This window comes from Dromaius novaehollandiae, chromosome 32, assembly GCF_036370855.1.
Source record: "Dromaius novaehollandiae isolate bDroNov1 chromosome 32, bDroNov1.hap1, whole genome shotgun sequence".
Classification (NCBI taxonomy): Eukaryota; Metazoa; Chordata; class Aves; order Casuariiformes; family Dromaiidae; genus Dromaius; species Dromaius novaehollandiae.
In genome coordinates, this window is record NC_088131.1 from 352,038 (window position 1) to 375,634 (window position 23,597).

At 70.2% G+C, this 23,597-nt stretch overlaps 2 protein-coding genes across 2 annotated transcripts; one reads left to right on the forward strand and one right to left on the reverse strand.

The window, feature by feature from the left end:
* The first annotated feature begins 1,180 nt into the window (after positions 1 to 1,180).
* Positions 1,181 to 17,870, forward strand: SLC2A4 (solute carrier family 2 member 4). Its single transcript, XM_064501075.1, has 11 exons — positions 1,181 to 2,084; positions 3,519 to 3,641; positions 4,465 to 4,625; positions 5,507 to 5,631; positions 6,149 to 6,264; positions 7,267 to 7,429; positions 9,541 to 9,728; positions 10,593 to 10,697; positions 12,209 to 12,310; positions 14,311 to 14,523; positions 16,396 to 17,870. Exons 1-11 carry the CDS (start codon positions 2,049 to 2,051, stop codon positions 16,597 to 16,599), a joined length of 1,536 nt encoding a protein of 511 aa, XP_064357145.1. The 5' UTR covers positions 1,181 to 2,048; the 3' UTR covers positions 16,600 to 17,870.
* Positions 17,524 to 22,566, reverse strand: YBX2 (Y-box binding protein 2). Its single transcript, XM_064501076.1, has 10 exons — positions 22,045 to 22,566; positions 20,415 to 20,478; positions 20,201 to 20,234; positions 19,993 to 20,082; positions 19,611 to 19,907; positions 19,413 to 19,522; positions 18,966 to 19,140; positions 18,309 to 18,473; positions 17,867 to 17,959; positions 17,524 to 17,705 (listed from the first exon to the last, which is right to left on the reverse strand). The coding sequence occupies exons 1-9, from the start codon at positions 22,175 to 22,177 to the stop codon at positions 17,909 to 17,911; spliced, it is 1,119 nt and encodes a 372-aa protein (XP_064357146.1). The 5' UTR covers positions 22,178 to 22,566; the 3' UTR covers positions 17,524 to 17,705; positions 17,867 to 17,908.
* Between the last annotated feature and the right edge of the window lie 1,031 nt (positions 22,567 to 23,597).

A 23,597-nucleotide genomic window follows, 5' to 3' on the forward strand; every position in this document is an offset into this window, starting at 1 on the left:
TCCATGTCCTACATCCCTTGTGTGTCTATGTCCTGTGTCCCTTGTGTGTCCCCTACGTGTCCCCTGCGTGTCTGTGTCCTGTGCCCCTTGCATGTCCCTTGTATGTCCCTTGCGTGTTCATGTCCTACATCCCTAGCGTGTCCCCTGCGTGTCCGTGTCCTACGTCTCTTGCACGTCTCTTTCATGTCCCTAGTGTGTCCATGTTCTGTGTCCCTTGCGTGCCCATGTCCTATGTCCCCTGTGTGTCTGTGTCCTACATCCCTTGCGTGTCTGTGTTCTGTGTCCCTAGCGTGTCCCCTGTGTGTCCCCTGTGTGTCCCCTGCGCATCCGTGTCCCACCTGCCCCATCCGTGTCCCGTGTCCCCATCTCTCCCCTGCACCTCCTGCGTCCCGTGTCCCCCCCGGGGGGGCCTGACGGGCCCCGACAGCTGTGCGCGTCCCCCCGCCCTGCCCCGTCCCTTCCCCGGGGACGGCGGGTGACGGGGACGCGACACACGACACGGCCACGCACCGGCTCACGTGCCGCTGAGTCACGTCCCCAGCACCTGGCACCCGCCTCTGCCTGGCGCCGGGCCCAGGCGTCCGGGCGCCCCGCCTGCCCCCCCCACAAGGGACCCAGGCGTCCGGGCGCCCGGCCTGCTCCCTCCAAAGGGACCCAGGCGTCTGGGCACCCATAACCCCCCCCCTCCAGAGGGGCCCAGGTGTCCGGGCACCTGGAATACCCCCCCCCGCAAAGGGGCCCAGGCATCCGGGCACCCATAATACCCCCCCCAAAGGGACCCAGGCGTCCGGGGCCGCTCGCTGCAGGAATCCTGGGGGTGGGGGATAAATAGAGGCTGGGAAATTTGGCACTGGCCCTTTAAGTGTCCCCCCCCGGCCCCTGTGTCCCCCCCCCCGGGTGACATTGTGGGACCTGACATTTGACAGCCCCGGGCTAAAAATAGCCCCTCACATGTTCCCCCCCCCCCCAGGGGACCCAGGCGTCCGGGGCCCTGCTCCTCCCCCCACTGCTCCCCCGGGGGGCCCAGGCATCCGGGCCCCCCCACCCCCACTGACCCCCCTCCTTCAACTGCGGGGGCCCAGGAGTCCGGCCCCCCCCCCCCCCCCCACCACCGAGGGACCCAGGCGTCCGGGGTCGCCGCTTTGCGGGGGGGGGGGGGGGACGACAGTGACGTTTCAGTCTATTTTAGGGCAAAAACATCCCGTTCCGGAGGCGGAGCAGGGGGGGGGACACCCCTCTCTGCCCCCCCTCCGGGGGGGGGCGGGGTCAGTTGAGGACAGCGGGGGCGGGACCCAGGCGTCCGGGCCCCTCCCCCCTTAACTCCACCCCCCCAAAGGGACCCAGGCGTCCGGGTGCCCCCCCCCATAGGGACCCAGGCGGCCGGACCCCCCCCAACACCGGCCCCCCCCAACGCAGGGACGGGGGGAGCCGGGGGAAGGGGGCGTGTCCTGGGAGGAGGCGGTGGCGGAGGGGGCGTGGCTTGGCGCGACCCGCGGGGCGTGGCTCGGCGCAAGGGGGCGTGGCTCGGAGGGGAGATGGGGCGTGGCCTGGCGCAAGCTCCGCCCCCTCTCGCACCGGGACCCGCCGGCGCCGCCGCTCGCTCCCACTTCGCCGCCGCCGCCGCTGCCGCCGCCGCTCCCGCCCCGCCGCTGGGGGGCGCCCGCGCTCCTGCCCCCCCCCGCCAAGGGAATTGCCCCCCCTCGGGATCTGCCCCTCCCCCCCCGGGACCCCCTCCGGGAACTGCCCCCCCCCCCGGGATCTGCCCCCTCCGGGAATTGCCCCCCTCTCCCCGGGAATTGCCCCCCCTCTCCCCCGGGACCCCCCACCCCGGGAACTGCCCCCCCCCCGAACTGCCCCCCCACCCTCCCGGGACCTGCCCCCCTCCTGGGAACTGCCCCCCTGAGCTGCCCCCCCCGGGAACTGCCCCGGGGGGGTCGCGGCCCCCGGGAGTTGCCCCCTCTCCTTTCCCGGTAACTGCCCCCCCTCTCCTGTAACTGCCCCCCCCCCGAGAATTGCCCCCCCCGGGAATTGCCCCCGGCGCCGCGGAGATGCCGAGCGGATTCCAGCAGATCCAGAGGGATGAGGTAGGGCCGGGGGGGGGGTGGAATTGGGCCCGGGGGGGGCAGCTGGGCCCGGGGGGGGGCAACTGGGATCAGGGGGGGCAACAGGGGCCGGGGGGGCAATTGGGATCGGGGGGGGCAACTGGGCCTGGGGGGGGGCAATTGGGCCGGGGGGGGCAATTGGGCCTGGGGGGGGGCAATTGGGATCGGGGGGGGCAACTGGGCCTGGGGGGCACAATTGGGCCGGGGGGGGCAATTGGGGCCGGGGAGGCAACTGGGATCAGGGGGGGCAACTGGTGCCGGGAGGGGGGGCAATTATAGTCGAGTCCCCTCCAGGGGGTCCCAGGCGTCCGGGCGCCCTCGCTCCGCCCCTGGGGGGGGCCCAGGCGTCCGGGGACCCCCCCTCCCCCCCCCGAGGGGGCCCAGGCGTCCGGGGCCCCGCCGCTCCTTCCCAAATAAGGGGAATTTCGCCTCCGCCGGGGCCGGTCCGGGGGGGCCGCGACTCGCTGCTTCCCGGCACCGGGAAGGGACCCAGGCGTCCGGGAACCCCCCCCTCCCCCCCCTTCCCCCAAAGGGACCCAGGCGTCCGGGAACCCCCCCCCCCAGGGGACCCAGGCGTCCGAGACCCCCCCTTCTCCCCCCTCCACTGCCCCCCAGGGGGCCCAGGCGTCCGGGGTGGTGGGGGAGGGGGGAGCGGGGCGCCCGGACGCCTGGGTCCTCTGGGGGCAGGGCGGGGGTGTGGCCGGCGGGGGAGGGGCAGCCCGGACGCCTGGGCCCTCCAGGTGCGGCCAAGTGGAAGGTGCGGCTCGGGGACCCGCCCCCCCGCCGCTGCCGGCGGCGGCCGATTGGAGGGCGCCGCTGTCAATCACCACACCCCCCCTCTGGTGGAGAGGGAGGGGGAGGGCGCGTCCCGGACGCCTGGGTCCCCCGTCTCCCCCCACCCCCCTGGATGCCTGGGCCCCCCCGGACACCTGGGTCCCCTGTCTTGGACCCTGTGTCCCCCATGTCCCCCCTCCCGCCCCTCCCCGGACACCTGGGCCCCCCGGACGCCTGGGTCCCCTGTCTTGGACCTCTGGGTCCCCCGTCTCCCCCCACCCCCCGGGGATGCCTGGGCCCCCCCGGACACCTGGGTCCCCCGTCTCCCCCCTCGCGGCCCCCCTGGACGCCCACCCCCCTGGACCCCTGGGTCCCCTGTCTCCCCCCTCCCAGCTCCCCCGGACACCTGGGCCCCCCATGTCCCCCCCTCCCAGTCCCCCTGGACCCCTGGGTCCCCCATCTCCCCCCTCCTGGCCCCCCCGGACACCCGGGCCCCCTGTCTCCCCCTGCCCCCCGGACGCCTGGCCCCCCCGGACCCCTGGGTCCCCCATGTCCCCCCTCTCGGCTCCCCCGGATGCCCGTGCCCCCGGACGCCTGGGCCCCCCGGGCGCCGGGGCCCCCCCGGTGACGGCTGTGCGGCAGGAGGAGGACGCGGCGCCCCACGAGCCGGGCCTCACCCCCACGCTGGCCCTCTCCGTCTTCGCCGCCGTCCTCGGCTCCCTCCAGTTCGGCTACCACATCGGCGTCATCAACGCGCCCCAGAAGGTGGGCGGCCCGGACGCCTGGGCCCCGGACCCCCCCCATGCCCCCAGAACCCCCCCGACACCCCCCAGTACCTCCCGGCTGCTCCCCGGCCCCAGGGGTGCTCTCCAGCCCCATGGGTGTCCCTAGGGGCCCCCCAGCCCCATGGGTGCCCCCCAGCCCAATGGGTGCCCCCCAGGTGCCCCCCGGCCCCATGGGTGCTCTCTAGTCCCACGGGTGCCCCTAGGAGCCCCCCAGCCCCATGGGTGCCCCCCAGGTGCCCCTAAGTGCCCCGACCCCCTGGGTGCCCCCCAGCCCCATGGGGGCCACCCAGGTGCCCTGTGATCCTTTGGGTGCCCCCCAGCCCCACGGGTTCCCCCAGGGGTCTGTCAGCCCCATGGCAGCCCTATGGCTGCCCCATGATCCCCGGGGTGGCCTCTGACCCCATGGGTGCCCCCCAGCCCCATAGCTGCCCCATAGCTGCCCATGATCCCCTGGGTGGCCTCTGACCTCATTGGTGCCCCCCAGCCCCATGGCTGCCCCATGGCTGCCCATGATCCCCTGGGTGGCCTCTGACCTCATTGGTGCCCCCCAGCCCCATAGCTGCCCCATAGCTGCCCATGATCCCCTGGGTGGCCTCTGACCTCATTGGTGCCCCCCAGCCCCATGGCTGCCCCATGGCTGCCCCATGATCCCCGGGGTGGCCCCTGCCCCCATGGGTGCCCAAGGTGCCCCCAGGTCCCTCTGCCCCCCTGGGTGCCCAAGGTGCCCCCCAGCCCCCCGGGAGCCCCCAGCCCCACGGCTGCCCCACGGCTGCCCCCCGGCTGCCCCCCGCGGTCGCCCGCAGGTGCTGGAGGCCGAGTACAACGCGACGTGGCTGCGGCGCTGGGGGGTGCCGCCGGCCCCCTCCACCGTCTCCACCCTCTGGGCCCTCTCCGTCGCCATCTTCTCCGTGGGCGGCATGGCCGCCTCGCTGGCCGTGGGGCTGCTGGCCGACCGCCTCGGCAGGTGGGCGGGGCCTCGGGGGGCGGGGCCTCGGGGGTGGGGCCTCCTGGGGGCGGGGCCTCGCGGTGTCCCGGCTAGGGAGGGGGGGCTTGGGTACAACCAGGGCTTGGGCCAGGGGAGGGGGCGTGGCCAAAGGAGGGGGCGTGGCCACGGGGTGGGGGCGTGGCCAAAGGGACGAGGTCAGGCAAGGGGCGGGGCCAAGGGAGGGGGCCCTGCCTACAACCCATGAGCTAAAGGGGGTGGTGGTCCAGGAGGGGGCGTGGCAAAAGGTGGGGGCGTGGCTGTAGGGGTGAGGGCGTGGCTTTGGGGAGGGGGTGTGGCCAGGGGTTGTGGCCAGGGAAGGGGGCGGGGTTATGAAAAGGGCAGCAAGGGGCTAAGGGAGGAGGGCTAGGGAGAGGGGCGTGGCCAATGGAGGGGCGTGGGTGATGGAGGGGTGTGGCCAAGAGAGGGGGCGTGGCCACAAACCCCAGCCAGGGGGGAGGAACCAGGTGGGACCAAGGAGGGGGGTGTGGCCACAAAGGGTGGGTGGAGCCACAAGTCAGGCACTAAAGGGGCGTGGCTAAGGGCAGGGTGTGGCCAAGAGGGGGTGTGGCCAAGAGAGGGCGTGTCCCTGGTGGTCCCATTGGTGTCAGGTCACACCTAGGGCAAAGGGAGGCAATAAAGAGAGGGTGTGGCCATCTCAGGGGGCGTGGCTAGGGCGTGTGGGGGGCGTGGCCAATGCAGGGGGTGTGGCTATGGGGTGGGGGCGTGTCCAGGGGTGAGGCAGGTTAGAGGGGGCCCCTCTATGGAGATGGAGGGTGGAAGGGGCGTGGCTTTTGGGTGGGTGGGCGTGGCCCGGGTGGGGTGGGCGTGGCCGTGACGCACAGGCCCCGCCCCCCGCCCAGGAAGCGGGCCATGATCGCCAGCAACGCGCTGGCCTTCGTGGGCGGCGCCCTGATGGGCCTGGCCAAGCTGGGCCCCTCCTACACCCTCATCATCCTCGGCCGCTTCCTCGTCGGCGCCTACTCAGGTACCGGCTCCGCCCCCCGCGCGCCCCAACACGTGTGTGCACATGCATGCGATGCCCCCCCCAGACGGCCCTGGGCCGTGCACACGCGTGTGCGGCGGAGAACACGTGTGTCAGGGCGTGTTCCCCGGGGGAGGTTGGGGGAGCCCCGGGGGGGGCACACGTGTGTGGGAGGCCGTGTGGCCGTGCACACACATGTGACACCGTCCCGCCCATCCCACGCACGTGCGTGCAAAGCCGTGTAACCCCGTGACTGTGCGCACGCGTGTGATGCCATCCCGCCCTTGCATGCACACGTGCAAGGCCGTGTGACCCTGCGGCCCTGCACACGCTTGCTCATGCGTGTTCACGTATGTGCCCGCACGCAGGGCTGGCCTTGGGGCCGGGACCCGTGTGACCCCGCGGCCCCGCACACGCATGTGATGCCGTCCCCCCTTCCCGTGCACGCGTGCAAGGCCGTGCGACCCCACGGCCCCGCACCCGCGTGGTCACGCGTGCTCACGCGTGTGCGTGTGCGCAGGGCTGGCCTCGGGGCTGGTGCCCATGTACGTGGGGGAGATCGCGCCCACGCGGCTCCGCGGCGCCCTGGGCACCCTGCACCAGCTGGCCATCGTCACCGGCATCCTGGGGGCCCAGGTAAGCCGGGGGGGGGCCCTGGGGGCAATTGGGGGAGCCTGGGGGGCAATTGGGGGTCCCTGGGGGCACTGGGGGGGTCCTTGAGGGTCCTGGGGGTCCAGGCGGGCAGTTGGGGGGGCCCCGCGCATCCCATGTTGTCCCGTGTCCCCCACGGCCCCGCGTGGCCCCAAGCCCTGGCGCGACCCCGTGTCCCCGCGTGACCCCTCCCATGTCCCATGTCTGTGTCCTGGGTCCATGTCCATGTCCCGTGTCCCATGTCCTGTGTCCGTGTCCCGTGTCCGTGTCCATGTCCATGTCACGTGTCCCATGTCCGTATCCCATGCCTGTGTGCCATGTCCGTGTGCCATGTGCATGTCCCATACGGGGGGGGGGGGCCAGCAGTGCTCCCCGCCATGTTAGCACGTGCTGGCGTGTTTCAGCGTGTCCTCGTGTGTCCCCACATGTCCCCGCGCGTCCTGCCGTGCACCGCGGGGCCCCGTGCACTGGCATGCATCAGTGTGTCCTGGCGTGTCGTGGCGTGTCACGGCGTGTTGCGACGTGTCGTGACGTGTCGCGACGCGTCTGCAGGTGCTGGGGCTGGAGGCCCTGCTGGGCTCGGCAGCCCGCAAGGCCCCATGCACCGGGGCGCGTTGGCATGTCGCGGCGCGTTGGCCTGTCGCGACATGTCGTGACATGTCGTGGCATGTCGTGACACACGATATCGCCTGTCCTGCAGGTGCTGGGGCTGGAGGCACTGCTGGGCTCGGCAGCCTGCGGGGCCCCATGCACTGGCGCGTGGTGGCGTGTCGCGGCGCGTTGGCATGTCGCAGCATGTCGCGGCGTATCGTGACATGTCGTGGCATGTCGTGACACACGATATCGCCTGTCCTGCAGGTGCTGGGGCTGGAGGCACTGCTGGGCTCGGCAGCCCACGGGGCCCCATGCACTGGCGCGTGGTGGTGTGTCGTGGCGTGTCGTGACATGTCACGGCATGTCGTGACAGGCGGTGTCGCGCGTCCGCAGGTGCTGGGGCTGGAGGCGCTGCTGGGCTCGGCGGGCCGCTGGCCGCTGCTGCTGGCGCTGGCGCTGGTGCCGGCGGCGCTGCAGGTGCTGCTGCTGCCCTTCTGCCCCGAGAGCCCCCGCTTCCTGCTGGCCGTGCGGCGCCACGAGGGCAAGGCCCGCGACAGTGAGTGCCCCCCCGAACCCCTCCCGCCCTCCCTCCTTCCAGCCCTCCTTCCCTCCTTCCCTTCCTCCAGCCCTTCCTCCAGCCCTCCTTCCCTCCTTCCCTTTCTCCTTCCCTCCCTCCTTCCCTCCTTCCCTTCCTCCATTCCTGCTTCCCTCCTTCCAGCCCTCCTTCCTTCCAGCCCTCCTTCCATCCCTCCTTCCATCCTTCCCTTCTTCCATCCCTCCCTCCATCCCTCCTTCCCTCCGTCCCTCCTTCCATCCTTCCCTTCTTCCATCCCTCCCTCCATCCCTCTTTCCCTCCTTCCATTCCTCCAATCCTGCTTCCATTCCTCCTCCTCTTCCAGCTCTCCTTCCGTCCATCCCTCCCTCCTTCTCTCCCTCCTTCCCTCTTTCTTCCTTCCATCTCTCCATCCCTACCTCCTTCCATCCCTTCCTCCATCTCTCTTTCACTTCTCCCAGCCCTCCTTCCGTTGCTCCATCCCTCCTTCCATCCCTCCTTCCATCCCTCCCCTCCCTCCATCTGTCCTTCCATCCCCCTTCCTTCCCTTCTTCCATCCCCCCTTCCCTCCATCCAACCTGCCATCCCTCCTTCCATCCCTCCATCTCTGCTCCCATTCCTCCATCCCTTCTTCCTTTCCTCCATCCCTTCCTCCTTCCATTCCTCCTTCCCTCCATCCTTCCATCTGCCTCTCCATCCACTCCTCCATCCCTCCCTCCATCCCTCCACCCCTCCATCCCTCCACTTCTCCATCCCTCCACCCATCCCTCCACCCCTCCATCCTTCCATCCATCCCTCCATCCCTCCCTCCATCCTTCCACCCATCCCTTTCTCCATCCCTCCCTCCATCCCTCCCTCCATCCTTCCACCCATCCCTTTCTCCATCCCTCCCTCCATCCCTCCCTCCATCCCTCCACTCCTCCATCCCTCCACTTCTCCATCCCTCCACCCCTCCATCCTTCCTTCCACCCATCCCTCCATCCCTCCCTCCTGCCCCACGGTGGCCGGTGGGGGTGGTGTCCCCGTCCCTCCCGTCTAACCGAGCTCTTTCTCTCTCTCTCTCTCTCCGTGTCCGTCCCTCCATCCGTCCATTCCTCTGTCCCTCCCCATGTCCGTCCCCCTGTCCATCCACCCCTCCCTCCCTCCGTCCCCTCGTCTGTCTGTCCCTCTGTCCATCCCTCCCTCCCTCCCCATGTCCCTCCCCATGTCCGTCCATCCGTCCCTCTGTCCATCCCTCCATCCCTCCCCATGTCCCTCCCCATGTCTGTCCATCCGTCCCTCTGTCCATCCCTGCATCCGTCCTGCCATCCCTCCCCTCGTCCATCCCCCGCCCCCCATCTGTCCCCCCATCCGTCCCCCCGTCCCCCCATCCATCCCCCCGTCCGTCCCCCCGTCTGTCCCCCCGTCCCCCTGTCTGTCCCCCCGTCCATCCCCCCATCCGTCCCCCCGTCCCCCCATCCATCCCCCCTCCCCTGTCCGTCCCCCCGTCTGTCCCCCCATCCATCCCCCCGTCCGTCCCCCCGTCCGTCCCCCCGTCCCCCTGTCTGTCCCCCCGTCCCCCTGTCCGTCCCCCCCGTCCGTCCCCCCATCCGTCCCCCCATCCGTCCCCCCGTCCCCCTGTCCGTCCCCCCGTCCGTCCCCCCGTCCCCCTGTCTGTCCCCCCATCCGTCCCCCCGTCCATCCCCCCTGTCCGTCCCCCCGTCCCCCTGTCCGTCCCCCCGTCCGTCCCCCCTGTCCGTCCCCCCCGTCCGTCCCCCCATCCGTCCCCCCGTCCGTCCCCCCGTCTGTCCTCCCGTCCCCCTGTCCGTCCATCCCCCCGTCCGTCCCCCCGTCCGTCCCCCCGTCCCCCTGTCCGTCCCCCCCGTCCGTCCCCCCATCCGTCCCCCCTCCCCTGTCCGTCCCCCCCGTCCGTCCCCCCGTCTGTCCCCCCGTCCCCCTGTCCGTCCCCCCCGTCCGTCCCCCCATCCGTCCCCCCTCCCCTGTCCGTCCCCCCCGTCCGTCCCCCCCGTCCGTCCCCCCGTCCCCCCGTCCGTCCCCCCTGTCCGTCCATCCCCCCGTCCGTCCCCCCGTCCGTCCCCCCCCCCGCCGTGCCCCCCCCCGCCCCGTGCCCGCAGGCCTGGCACGGCTGGTGGGGGCGGGGGCGGCGGGGGCGGGGCTGGCGGCGCTGGGGGCGGAGCTGCGGGCGCCGGCGCGGGGGGGCCGGGTGGGGCTGGCGCAGCTGCTCCGCGCCCGCCGCTACCGCCAGCCGCTGCTGGTGGCCCTGGTGCTGCAGCTCTCCCAGCAGCTCTCGGGCATCAACGCGGTGAGGGCGGCGCCGCGGGGGCGGGGCCTAAGGGGGCGGGGCCTAAGGGGGCGGGGCCTAAGGGGGCGGGGCCTCAGGCAGGGCCTGGGGGGAGAGGCGTTGGGGCGGGGCCTCTGGGGGTGGTGGGGTTCAGGGGGAGGGGCCTCCTGGGGGCGGGGCCTCCTGGGGGCGGGGCCTGCAGGGGGCGGGGCCTCGGGGCGGGGCCTGGGGCGGGGCCTCGGGGGGCTGTAAAGTGGCGCTTCAGGGGGCGGGGCCTCTGGGGGCGGGGCCTACGGGGTTGGGGCTGTAAAGTGAGGCGTGAGGAGGTGGGGCCTATGGGGGCGGGGCTTCTGAGGGTGGAGGCCACAGGGGCGGGGCCTACGGGGGTGGGGTCTTGGGGGCGGGGCCACACTGGGGGATGGGCAGGGCTGTAAGGAGGTGCAGCAGGGGGTGGGGCCTCTGTGGGGGTGGGGCCTCCGGGGGGCGGGGCCCAGGCCAGGGGTGGGGGCTCGGGGCGGGGCTTGAAGGGAAGGGGGCGGGGCCTATGGGGTCGGGTCTCTGGGGTGGGGCCCTTGGGGCAGGTCTGGGTGGGATCTTTGGGGCGGGGCTTCATGGGGGTGGGGCCTGGGGGGGGGCTCACAGGAGGGAGGTCCCTGGGGGTGTGTGGCCTCAGGGGGCAGGGCTTCATGGGGAGGCGGGGCCTAACAGGGCTGGGCCCCCAAGGGGTGGAGCCTAATGGGGGCAGAGCCTGGGGGGCTCCAGGTCCAGTGGGGCACGGCCATGTGGGATGGGAGGGGGGGGCTTTCAGGGGTGTGGCCAGGTGGGAGGGCGGGGCAAGGGGGCGTGGCCCCGTGCTGACCCCACCCCCTCCCACCCCTCCCCCAGATCTTCTACTACTCGACGTCCATCTTTGAGCGGGCGGGGCTGACCCACCCCGTCTACGCCACCATCGGGGCCGGCGCCGTCAACATGGCCACCACCGTGGTCTCGGTGAGGTGACCCCCGACCCCGGCACCCCCACCCCGTGTCCTCCCCCATGGTGACCTCTGTGATGGCTCTGGGTCCCCCCCCATCAGGACATCCTCTTGTGACAGTCCCCATGGTGGCGGTGGACCCCATGTCCCCATGGTGGTGGTCCCCCCTGTCCCCCCATGGTGGTTCCCCATGTTCCCCTGCGCCAGTCCCCACGGTGGTGGCCATCCCCATGTCCCCCCATGGCAGTGGCCATCTCCGTGTCCCCACGGTGGTCCCCACGTGACGGTTCCCATGGTGGCTGTCATCCCCAGGTCGCCGTAGTGGTCCCCATGTTCCCCCATAGCAGTGCCAGTCCCCACGGTGGTGGCCATCCCCATGTCCCCCCACGGCAGTGGCCATCTCCGTGTCCCCACGGTGGTCCCCACGTCCCCCTGTGACGGTTCCCATGGTGGTTGTCATCCCCAGGTCGCCATGGTGGTCCCCATGTTCCCCCATAGCAGTGCCAGTCCCCACGGTGGTGGCCATCCCCATGTCCCCCCACGGCAGTGGCCATCTCCACGTCCCCATGGTGGTCCCCGTGTGCCCCTGTCCCCCTGTGATGGTTCCCATGGTGGTGGCTGTCCCCACGGTGGTCCCCACGTCCCCCTGTGACAGTTCCCATGGCGGTGGCCATCTCCACGTCCCCACGGTGGTCCCCACGTCCCTCTGTGATGGTTCCCATGGTGGTGGCTGTCCCCACGGTGGTCCCCACGTCCCCCTGTGACAGTTCCCATGGCAGTGGCCATCTCCACGTCCCCACGGTGGTCCCCACGTCCCCCTGTGACGGTTCCCATGGTGGTGGCTGTCCCCACGGTGGTCCCCACGTCCCCCTGTGACAGTTCCCATGGCAGTGGCCATCTCCACGTCCCCACGGTGGTCCCCACGTCCCTCTGTGATGGTTCCCATGGTGGTGGCTGTCCCCACGGTGGTCCCCACGTCCCCCTGTGACAGTTCCCATGGCAGTGGCCATCTCCACGTCCCCACGGTGGTCCCCACGTCCCTCTGTGACGGTTCCCATGGTGGTGGCTGTCCCCACGGTGGTCCCCACGTCCCCCTGTGACAGTTCCCATGGCAGTGGCCATCTCCACGTCCCCACGGTGGTCCCCACGTCCCTCTGTGATGGTTCCCATGGTGGTGGCTGTCCCCACGGTGGTCCCCACGTCCCCCTGTGACAGTTCCCATGGCAGTGGCCATCTCCACGTCCCCACGGTGGTCCCCACGTCCCTCTGTGATGGTTCCCATGGTGGTGGCTGTCCCCATGGTGGTCCCCACGTCCCCCTGTGACAGTTCCCATGGCGGTGGCCATCTCCACGTCCCCACGGTGGTCCCCACGTCCCTCTGTGATGGTTCCCATGGTGGTGGCTGTCCCCACAGCCCCCCGGCAGTCCCCGTGTCCCCCCGTGATGGTCCCCTGGGCATTCCACCATGGCGGTCCCCACGTCCCCGCGTCCCCGTCCCCCCCCCACCGTGACGGTCCCCGGGCCCAGGTGTTCCTGGTGGAGCGCGCGGGGCGCCGGACCCTGCACCTGCTGGGGCTGCTGGGGATGCTGGGCTGCGCCGTCACCCTCACCGCCGCCCTCAACCTCCAGGTGAGTGGGGGGCACCCCGAGACCCCGCACCCACCCCCCCGAATCACCCCGCACCCCGAGACCTTGCGCTCCAGCCCCAGAGCTCCCGCACCTTCGACACCCGCCCGCACCCCGAAACCCAACACCTCCTGCACCCCGATACCCCCAGCCCTCCAATACCCCTGTGCCCCAGCACCCTGATACCCCCAAACCCCCATGCCCCTGCACCCTGATACCCCAGCACCCCGATACCCCCATCCCCAGCACCCAATACCCCATCCCCCAAAACCCCAGCACCCCAATACCCCTATTCTCCAGCACCCTGCTCACCCCAATACCCCCCTCCCCCAAAACCCGTCCCCAGCACCCCAATACCCCATCCTCCTAGTACCCCCCTCCCCAGCACCCCAATACCCCTGTCCCCCCATCCCCCAGCACCCTACTCACCCCTGATACCCCCAGCACCCCAATACCCCCGTCCCCTCAGCACCCTCATTCTCCAGCACCCTGCTCCCCCCAATACCCCTGCACCGATACCCCAGCACCCCAATTCCCCCATCCCCCAGCACCCTGCTCCCCCAATACCCCCAGCACCCCAATACCCCCAGCACCCCGATACCCCCAGCACCCCGATATGCCCATCCCTCAGCACCCTGCCCCCGATACCCCCAGCACCCCGATACCCTGCTCCCCCAGCACTCTGCTCCCCCCAATACCCGAGCACCCCAATACCCCCAGCACCCTGCTCCCCCAATACCCCCCCCACCCTGCTAGCCCCAGCACCCTGCTCACCCCCAATATCCCTGCACCCCGATACCCCCAGCACCCCGATACCCTGCTCCCCCAGCACTCTGCTCCCCCCAATACCCGAGCACCCCAATACCCCCAGCACCCTGCTCCCCCAATACCCCCCCACCCTGCTAGCCCCAGCACCCTGCTCACCCCCAATATCCCTGCACCCCGATACCCCCAGCACCCCGATACCCTGCTCCCCCAGCACTCTGCTCCCCCCAATACCCGAGCACCCCAATACCCCCAGCACCCTGCTCCCCCCAATACCCCCCCACCCTGCTAGCCCCAGCACCCTGCTCACCCCCAATATCCCTGCACCCCGATACCCCCAGCACCCCGATACCCTGCTCCCCCAGCACTCTGCTCCCCCCAATACCCGAGCACCCCAATACCCCCAGCACCCTGCTCCCCCCAATACCCCCCCACCCTGCTAGCCCCAGCACCCTGCTCACCCCCAATATCCCTGCACCCCGATACCCCCAGCCCCCCGATACCCTGCTCCCCCCAATACCCCCCCACCCTGATACCCCCAGCACCCTGCTCACCCCCAATATCCCTGCACCCCGATACCCCCAGCCCCCCGATACCCTGCTCCCCCCAATACCCCCCCACCCTGATACCCCAGCACCCTGCTCACCCCCAATATCCCCGCACCCCGATACCCCCAGCACCCCGATACCCTGCTCCCCCCAATATCCCCCCACCCTAATACCCCCAGCACCCTGCTCACCCCCAATATCCCCACACCGATACCCCCAGCACCCCGATACCCTGCTCCCCCCAATACCCCCCCACCCTGATACCCCCAGCACCCTGCTCACCCCCAATATCCCCGCACCCCGATACCCCCAGCACCCCGATACCCTGCTCCCCCCAATACCCCCCCACCCTGATACCCCAGCACCCTGCTCACCCCCAATATCCCCGCACCCCGATACCCCCAGCACCCCGATACCCTGCTCCCCCCAATACCCCCCACCCTAATACCCCCAGCACCCTGCTCCCCCCAATATCCCCCGCACCCCGATACCCCCAGCCCCCCGATACCCTGCTCCCCCCAATACCCCCCCACCCTAATACCCCCAGCACCCTGCTCACCCCCAATATCCCCACACCCCGATACCCCCAGCCCCCCGATACCCCAGCCCGCCCCTGCCCTCGTGCCCCCCAGCCCCCCGCCCTCGCCCCCCCCCCCCCCCAGCCATGGCTGACGGGGGGGCGCGGGGCAGGGGGGCGCGGGGGGCAGCGCGCTGCCCAGCTACGTGAGCCTGGCGGCCGTCTTCGGCTTCGTGGCCTTCTTCGAGCTGGGGCCGGGGCCCATCCCCTGGTTCATCGGCGCCGAGCTCTTCGGGCAGGGCCCCCGGCCCGCCGCCATGGCCCTCGCCGGCCTCGCCAACTGGAGCGCCAACTTCGCCGTGGGCATGGCCTTCCCCGCCCTCGAGGTGAGCCCCGCACCGGGGGGGGGACGGGACGGGACGGGGGCGCACGCGTGTGCCGCCACCACGCACGCACGTGCCACCACCACGCACGCACGTGCCACCACGGGGCGGGAATGGCCTCGTGAGAGCCGAGCGCTCCCCAGGGCCACGTGTGCATCCGCCTGGGGCACACGCGTGTGCCAGCAAGGGGCACACACACCGTTGCAAGAGCCGCACTCTGAGCGGGGTGACACGTGTGTCACCTCTGATGCACGTGTGTGGCACTATGGGGTGAAAATGTCCTTGTGAGAGCTGTGTGCTCCCCAGGGCCACGTGTGCATCCGCCTGGGGCACACGCGTGTGCCAGCAAGGGGCACACACACCGTTGCAAGAGCCGCACTCTGAGCGGGGTGACACGTGTGTCACCTCTGATGCACGTGTGTGGCACTATGGGGTGAAAATGTCCTTGTGAGAGCCGTGTGCTCCCCAGGGCCACGTGTGCATCCGCCTGGGGCACACGCGTGTGCCACTGCAGGACAGAAACATCCTCATGACAACCGTGCACTCACCAGGGTGACACGTGTGCCACCTCTGACGCACACACATGTGCCACTGCAGGGCAGGAAAAGGCTCACAAGAGCCATGTGCTCACCAGGGCCACGTGTGCACATGCCTGGGGCACACGTGTGCCAAGGAGGGGCACAAGCACCGTTGCAAGAGCCACACCCCCCCCCAGGGTGACACACGTGCCACTATGGGTCAGAAACATCCTCGTGAGAGCTGCGCGCTCACCAGGGCCATGTGTGCACACTCCCGGGGCACATGCGTGTGCCAAGGAGGGGCACCAAGACCCTTGGGAGGGCCCCGTGCTCACCAGGGCCACGTGTGCACCCTTCTAGGGCACACACGGGCCAAAGAGGGGCACCAACACCCCTGGCATGTGCTCACCAGGGTGACACGTGTGCCACCTTTGGTGCACATGCGTGTGCCACTGCAGGGCAGAGACATCCTTGTGAGAGCCCTGCACTCACCAGGGTGACATGTGTGCTACCCCAATGCACACACGTGTGCCAGTATGGGGCAAAAGTGACCTCATGAGAGCCATGCGCTCACCAGGGTGACACGTGTGCCACCCCAATGCACACACGTGTGCACCAAGGGGCACCATCACCCTTGTGAGAGGCGTGTGCTCACCAGGGCGACACATGTGCCACCTCCAACACGCACATGCACTGACAAGAGGGTGTTTGTGCCCCATGAGAGCCATGTGCTCCCATGGGACACGTGTGCCACCTCCCAGGGCACACACGTGTGCGCCAAGGGGCACTATCACCCTTGTGAGAGGCGTGTGCTCACCAGGGTGACACGTGTGCCACCTCCAACACGCACATGCACTGACAAGGGGCACAAACACCCTCATGAGAGCCATGTGCTCCCATGGGACACGTGTGCCACCTCCCAGGGCACACACGTGTGCCAACGAGGGGCACCATCACCCTCGTGAGAGCCATATGCTCACCAGGGTGACACATGTGCCACCTCCCAGGGCACACACACGTGCACCAGTGAGGGGCACCATCCCCCTCGTGAGAGCCATACGCTCACCAGGGTGACACGTGTGCATCAGGTGTGACACACGCGCCAACAAGGGGCACCAACACCTTCATGAGCACCACGTGCTCCCCAGGGTGACACGTGTGCACCAAGGGGCACCACCACCCTCGTGAGAGCTGTGCGCTCACCAGGGTGACACATGTCACCCCGACGCACACGCGTGTGCCGATGAGGGGCACGAGCATCGCCAAGGGCCACGCGACCCTGGGGGCGACACACACGTGACACAGGGGCCCCGGGGCGTGTCCCCCCCCCCCCGCTCACCCCCTTTCCCCCCCGCAGCACGCCTGCGGCGCCTACGTCTTCCTGCTGTTCGCGGGGCTCCTGGCGGCCTTCGCCCTCTTCACCTACCTGCGGGTGCCCGAGACGCGGGGCCGCACCTTCGAGGAGGTGGCGGCCGCCTTCCGCCGCACGCCCTCGCTGCTCGACCAGGAGGTCAAGGCCTGCACCGAGCTCGAGTACCTGGGTGCCGAGGCGCCCGCCTGAGCGCTGCCGCGGCACGGCGCGGGGTGGGGGGGGGGCACCGGACCCCCCCCCCCCCCCCGAGCGCTCGCCCTGCTGTAAATACGGACGCAGAGAGAATAGGAAAAAATTATATATATATATGTACACACACATGCACTTTGGGGGGGGCCGGCTGCCCCCCAAAATGGCTCAGGGTGGGGGGTGCCCCCCCCCGGGCGTAAAGGCCGACGGGAAATGGGGCTCGCGCTCAGCGAGGGCGCCCAAAATGGGGGAGAAAACCTAAAAAAAAAAAAAAAAAAAAGAGCCAGGTTGGGGGGGTGTCAGCCCCCCCCCAGCAATGTGGGGATTCTCCGGTGTCTCGTATTGGGGTTGTGCTGCCGCTGAGGGGGTTGTGGGGGGTTATAACCCCCTGGCAAGCACGGGGAAGGGGGACGCCGGCGCCGAGGGTTTGGTTTATCTCCCCCAAAAGCGGCCTTGGGAAAGGGGGGGGGCGGGGGGGCAGGGATTAATCCGCCGCGGCCGGGAGCCAGGGCCCGGATTCCTTGGCCCGGCGCCCCGGCGGAGTCACTTTGCGGTGACATTTAGGTGCCAGCACGGGAGGGGAATTAGCTGTCCCCGGGGCCGAGGCTGCCTCGGGTCAGGAATTCGCCTCCGTCAAGGGCAGGCCGGCCCCGACACCCCCCCGGGACCCCCCCAGCCCCGTCTCCAGCAGCACAGAGGAGCCCGACGGGGGGAAACCGAGGCACCGGAGCTGCGCGGGGCCCTCGGACCGCGGAGACGGCGCCGTCGCCCCCGACTGCCCCTAAACCGCCGGGAAAGAGACCCAAAACGCCAGGAAAAAGACCCAAAACGCGGGCGAAGTCGGTGCAAAACCCCTTTACTCCACACGCAACCTGCACAGTGCTCCGGTGCCGCCGAGGGCAAGGAGAGGGCGAGAAACTTAAATACCTTTCAACAACCAGTTTTCTCTCTGGACGGGGACTTCGGGGGGGGGGAAAACGGGGTTTTTTTTTTTTTTTTCTTTCCCTTTTTTAAACAAAGATCATCCGGTTTTGGGCCAAGATCCCCCGCTGGCGGCCGCCGTGCAGAGCAAAGGGGCGTCGGGACGGGTGGAGGCGGCGGGACACCTGCGGACGAAGCGGAGCGAGCGTCGCGGCAGCCGCACGGACTCCGGCCCGGCCCCGCGGGGGCCCAGGCGTCCGGGAGGGAGGCGGCTCTCGAAACCCCCCTTTTCCGAGACTTTTTGGCTCCCCCCGATTGCTAAAGAAAGCCGAAGCTGGCTCCTTACCCGGTCACGGCTCTCGGTGTCCCTCCGGCGAGCGCCGCGGCTCTACGCCAGCAGCACCGGTGCCGGCTCGCCTCCGGGTTCAGGCACCGAGGTCTGCGGAGGAAATGGCACCTCGGTGTTAGGGGGGGGAAAAACCCCCCAAAACCCCATTTCTGACCCCAAATCAGGGAGAAATAAGCCTGAAGAAGCCCTCACCCCTCAAAAAAACACCATTTCCTACCCCAAACCTGAGAGAAATAAGCCCAAAACAGCCCTCAACCACCCCCACACACACACTTCTGATCCCAAATTGGGGAGAAATAAGCTCCCAAAAGCCCTCATCCCCCCCAACCCCATTTCCAGCCCCAAATCCAGGAGAAATAAGCCCCAAAAAGCCCTCACCCCCCCACACCCGCATTTCTAATCCCAAATCAGGGAGAAATAAGCCCAAAAGCGCCCTCACCTCGAGGAGCTGGTGCTCGGGGGCCGGCGGGGCGCCAGGCTCGGGGGTGATGGCGGCTTTGCCCGCGTCCAGCGCCGGCTCTGGACCCGGAGCCCCGGAGGAGGCCGGGGTGTCACCGCCGGCTGCCGCGGAGCTGGGGGCCGGCGGCTCCTTGGGGGCGGTGGGCTGGGGGGGGGGGGAGGAGAGCGGTGGGGGTGCCGGCAGGACAGACACCCCCCGGTTATTTGCACCTCGATTGGGGTTTTTTCCCCCTTTTTTGCTGATTTTGGGGCTGCTGCAGCGGGAGCCGAAATCCCGGCAGGCCCCAGGAGCTGGCGGCATGCGGCCCACGTGGTCGGCGGCGTTTCTGGAGCACGAGTCACCGTTTTGTGGGAAACGGGCCCAAAACAGGGCCGGAGGGGACCGGGCTGGCGCCGGCTGTGCTGCCGGAGCGGGTGACTCAGGGCTGAGTCACACCCGGACGCCGGCTGTCCCCACACCCCGATGCGGAGGGTGCGGGATGCCCCGAGGGCGCCGGACACATCCGGGAATCCCTGCCGGAGCAATCCCAATCCGGGAGCAAAACTTGCAAATCGGATGTGGGGAATAGGGATAAAAAAGGAGATGTAACCCCCCCCCCCAATGTGGATTTTGCAGGGGGGGGACGTGGGGGCTCACCTCGGCGGTGGGCGGCCGGGGGGTGCCGGCCTGCTGCCGGCGCCGCTGGAAGTAGGGCCGGTTGCGCTGGCGCTGGGGCTCGGGGCGGACGCCGTCGGCCGGCACCGGCACCGCTCGGGTTTCGCCGTCGCCTCCCTCCGTGGCCGGTTGCTGGGGCGGCCGGGGACGGAAAGGCCTGGAGAGGGGGGAAACAGGATGGTGAGCTGCTCCGAGGCCCCCGCCGGCGTCTCCCAAACCCTTCGGCTTCCCCAAAACGGGGATCCTCAGCCCAAAACCACCAGGGCGGGAGGGAGCAGGGCTCTCCCCGTGTGCCGGGCTGAGCCGCCAGCGCTTCCCGGCCCCATTTTGGGTTTATTGGAGCGGGAAAAGCCTCTGGTGCGAAGCAACGCCGCTGCCGGAGGGAGCGGGATGCTGCCTGTCCCCTCCGTGACATTCCCGGGAACTCACCGGCGGTAGCGGGGCCGGAAGCGAGGGACTGGCGCTCGCTCGGCGGCCTGGACCGGCTGCTGGTCTCCTTGGGGCTGCGCGGCCGGTTTCGCTTCGGTCCCGTCAACACCCTGGGGGGGGGGAAAAAGCCGGGAAAATTAGTTGGGAAGCGGCTGGGAAAGGGGATCCCGCCGGGAAGGAAGCGGGATGGGAGCTCACCTCGGCGGGCTGCGCGTCCTGCTGGTTTTGGGGCCGGGGTCCCCGGAGGAATCGCCGGCGGAAGAAGAAGGGGGGCGGGCGGCGGCGGCGGGGCGGAGGGGGGGGCCGGGCCTGGGGGGCGGCGGCGGCGGCGTCTCGGGGCGCCTCGGCTTCGGGGGCCCCCTCGGGCCGCCCGGCGTCCGCGGGCGGCTGCCGGGGCCGCGGGATGAAGCGGCGGAAGCGGCGGCGGTTGGGAGCGTAGCGGCTGCCCTTGACCGGGGCGCCGCCGGGGCCCGTGACGTTGGCGGCTTCGGCGCCCTGCGGAAGCCGGCGGCGAGTCGGGGGGGGGCCCAGGGTGGCCGTCCCCCCCCCTCGCCGCCGTCCCCATCCCGACCCCTCCTACCTTCTCGCCCTCCACCACGTCGAACTCCACCGTCTCGCCGTCGCCGACGCTGCGCAGGAACTTGCGCGGGTTGTTCCTCTTGATGGCCGTCTGCGGCGGGGGGGGGACACATCGGCCTCGTGCCCCCCCCACGCCCCCGCTGACGGGGTTTGGGGCATCATGACGCTCCCCAAAACCCCCAAATGAACCCCGAGGCGGCCGCTCTTACCTGGTGCACGAAGACGTCTTCCTTGGTGTCGTTCCTGGGGGGAGGATGGAAAAAGGGGGGTCGGGGGGGGCTGCAAAGCCACCGATTCCCCCCCCCCAGCCCTGGATTTGAAGCCCTTTTGGGGCTGGTTCCTCCGTGTCCCTCCTCGGCTCGGCCCCCCCCAGCTGGGACCCCCAAGATGGCCGCGGCGGGACCCCCAAAACGCGGCTCTCACCTGTTGATGAAGCCGTAGCCGTTGCGGACGTTGAACCACTTGACGGTGCCCAGCACCTGGGTGGCTGCGGGGCGAGAGGGCAGGGTGAGACCCCCCGTGCCCCCCCTTTGCCCTGTGCCCCCCCCCTCAAAACCGTGGGTCGCGCCTGCCCCCCAAGCTCGGAGCCCATCGGACCCCACTCGCTAGCCCGGTGGCTCCCCATGGGGTGAGGGGACCCCCACGACCAAGCTGGGGACCCCCCCTTGTCCCCCACCATGGTCAGGGGACCACCAAGACCCCCACAGACCCTCTGATGGTGTCCCCATGGCCAGGGGACCCCCCCTTGTCCCCCTCCTGTGGTCAGGGGGCCACCAAGACCCCCATAGACCCTCTCATGGTGTCCCCACAGCCAGGGGACCCCCGAGACACAAACAGGGGGGACCCCCCCACACAAACCTCCTCTTGGTCCCCCATGGCCAGGGGGCCACCAAGGCCAAAATGGGGGACCCCAAGAGCCCCCCACCCCCACCCTGGAGACCCCTCAGACCAAACTGGGGGGCCCCATGGAGGCCCCTATGGCCAGAGGACCCTTAAGACCAAACCAGGCACCCCAAGGACCCCCCCCCCCCCTCATCTCCCACAGCCAGGAACCCCCCAAGGCCAAATTAGGGGACCCTAAAGACCCCCCCACACTGCCCCCCCAGCTAGGGGACCCCCAAGGCCAAATCAGGGGACCCTAAAGACCCCCCCACACTGCCCCCCCAGCTAGGGGACCCCCAAGGTCAAATCAGGGGACCCTAAAGACCCCCCCATCCTCCTCCCCCCAGCCAGGGGACCCCCAAGACCAAAAAGGGGGACCCCCATGGACCCCCCCCACTTGTCCCCCCCATAGCTAGGGGACACCAAGACCAAAATGGGGGACCCTATGCCCCCCCCCATGGCCAGGGGACCCCAAGCTAGAGATGAGGGACCCTATGGGCCCCCTCAGTGTCCCCCCCCCCCCACCATGGGCAGGGGGCCACCAAAGCCAAAAGGGAGGAACCTATGGACCCCCCACTTGCTCCCCCCCCAGATAAGGGACCCCAAGGCCAAAAAGGGGGACCCCATTTCCCCCCCACTTGTCCCCCCCATGGCCAAGGGACCCCCAAGGCCAAAATGGGACCCCCAATAGCCCCCCAAGGACCAGCGGATGCCCCCTCAGGGCCAAGGGGGGGCCCCAACTGCCCCCCCAAACCCACAGTAAAGTGACCCCCCCCAAAGGGGAGACCCCCATAAGCCCCCCCAAAACCCCCGAGGGGGAGGAGCCTGCAGGGATGCAGGGAGCATCCCAGCTGTCAATCAAAACAAGGGGGGGCCACAGCCCCCCACAACTGTCAATCAACAGCCCCCCCAAGTCCCCCCCTTAGAGCTCCCAGCTGTCAATCATCCCCCCAAGAAGGGCAGAGCCCCGCCCACAGCCCCAGCTGTCAATCACCCCCACGGGAAAGGCAGCACTGTGCCCACAGCCCCAGCTGTCAATCACCACCAGGAGGGGCTGTACCTCCCGCCCGGCCCCGCCCCCAAAGGGAGGAGCTGCGGGGCACCCCGCCTGATAGGCTGCCTGCCACCTTGGCCCCGCCCCGCGGGCGGAGCCGGCCCCGCCCCCGCTCACCCAGCACGCGCTTGGCCGCGGTGGCTCGCGGCGCGGCCGTTGGGGCGGCCGTTGGCGCGGGGGCCGCGGCTGCGGGTGGCTCGGTGGTGGCAGCGGCGGCGCCGTCGGCCGCGCTCTGCGCTTCGCTCAGCATCGTGCCGCGAGGCCGCGCTGTCTCCTCTCCTCCTCCGCCCGCCCCTGGCTCCGGTCGGGCTCCGGCTCCGGGCCCCCACCGCCGCCCTGCCGCTGGTTTTGTTCCCGGCGGGAGGGTCGCCTCCGCCCCCGCCCCAATCAGCAACGGCCCGCCGCGCGCCCGCCGGCCAATGGGAAGCGGCGTCTCCCCCGGGCTCGGAGAGCCCGCCGCCGATTGGGCGGCCGCCGCCCGGCGAACGGCTCCCGCTCCGCGACGCCGGCGCTCATTGGCGGCTCCGCTCCGGGCGGCCTCGTGTCGGGCACGTGGCGGGCTGCGCCCACGTGGTGCCGGTGGGGAGGGAGGGGGGACGGATGCGAGCGCGCATGCGCAGACTGGACCCTGCTCCACCTGCTGGCGGAAGACGGTGGCCGCGCAGGGGCGGGCGGAGGGAGGGGGCGGGCTGCTTTGCATACATTTGCATATTCCCTCCCCGCCCCTTTGCTGTCGTCACTGCGACATTTGCGTGCTCCCCGCGGCCGCACGCTGGTAGCTGCGGGGGGGGGGGGGGAATTTGCATATATTTGCATGCTGCCCCGGGCAGCGTCTGGGGAGAGCGAGCAGGAGCCGTAGGGTGAGAAAGGGGAAAGCTATAGGTGAAATCTATAGGGAAAAGCCTATAGAAAGGGTAAAAAGGGCGCTATGAGCAGCGGACCCTAGTGGGAGCAGCGTATGGGGGCTACAGGGGGGAGGGAGGGAGCCCTGCGGGGGTCCCCGGGGGCAGTGTGGGGGGGAGAGGGGGTGCCATAGGGGAGCCCTGTAGGGCACAAGGGAAATCCTATAGGGGACAGCGGACTCGCCCCTCGGTGGCTGCGTAATTGCGCTCGTCACGCTCCTGGGCACAAGCGCCGCCACGCTTATTTGGGTGGTTGCCATGGCAGCCGCGGCGCCTGGCGTGCACCCCCACAAGATGGCTGCCAGGCGTACGCGCTAGCCAGCAAAGGAGAAACTCTATGGCAGACTGAGGAGTGGGGGGGACCGGCGGCGGAGCTCCCAGTGCGCATGCGCGGAGCAGGAGGCAAGCGGAGGGACGGTGCCGGAAGCCCGCGCAGGCGCAGAAGAGACAAGAGGAAGCTGCGGCCGCCAAGGCGCAGGCGCAGGGCGGGGCGCGCCAGGCGCCGGGCCTTTTCCTCTCTGCGCATGCGTCAAATCGCTCTGCCAGGACGCAACGGGGCGAGCACGCGGGGTAGGTGGGGCGTACTCTTTCGCTGCCGCGCATGCGTACAGGCGGGACGGGGAGGGGGGAGAAGCGGGCGCCGCGCCGCGCATGCGCCCTCCCCGCGCGTGGCGCCGGGCGCGTGGAGCCGCCCCCCCACACACCGCGGAGGGGCGGACACCGCCCAGCGCACGCGCAAAGCCGCCTCCGCCGCTGCTCGTCCCGCCC

What these genes read in the sequence shown, in the direction of transcription:
- SLC2A4 (XM_064501075.1), top strand. Translation starts at nt 2,049, where the DNA reads ATGCCGAGCGGATTCCAGCAGATCCAGAGGGATGAG. An exon ending in CCGCCGCCCTCAACCTCCAG is followed by an intron (nt 12,311 to 14,310) that starts GTGAGTGGGGGG and finishes GGCGCGGGGCAG; the next exon opens with GGGGGCGCGGGGGGCAGCGC. An exon ending in TGGCCTTCCCCGCCCTCGAG is followed by an intron (nt 14,524 to 16,395) that starts GTGAGCCCCGCA and finishes TCCCCCCCGCAG; the next exon opens with CACGCCTGCGGCGCCTACGT.
- YBX2 (XM_064501076.1), bottom strand. Translation starts at nt 22,177, where the DNA reads ATGCTGAGCGAAGCGCAGAGCGCGGCCGACGGCGCCGCCGCTGCCACC. An exon ending in CCCGGCCGCCCACCGCCGAG is followed by an intron (nt 18,474 to 18,965) that starts GTGAGCCCCCAC and finishes CCCCCCCCCCAG; the next exon opens with CCCACCGCCCCCAAGGAGCC. An exon ending in CCGAGCACCAGCTCCTCGAG is followed by an intron (nt 17,960 to 18,308) that starts GTGAGGGCGCTT and finishes TTTCCTCCGCAG; the next exon opens with ACCTCGGTGCCTGAACCCGG.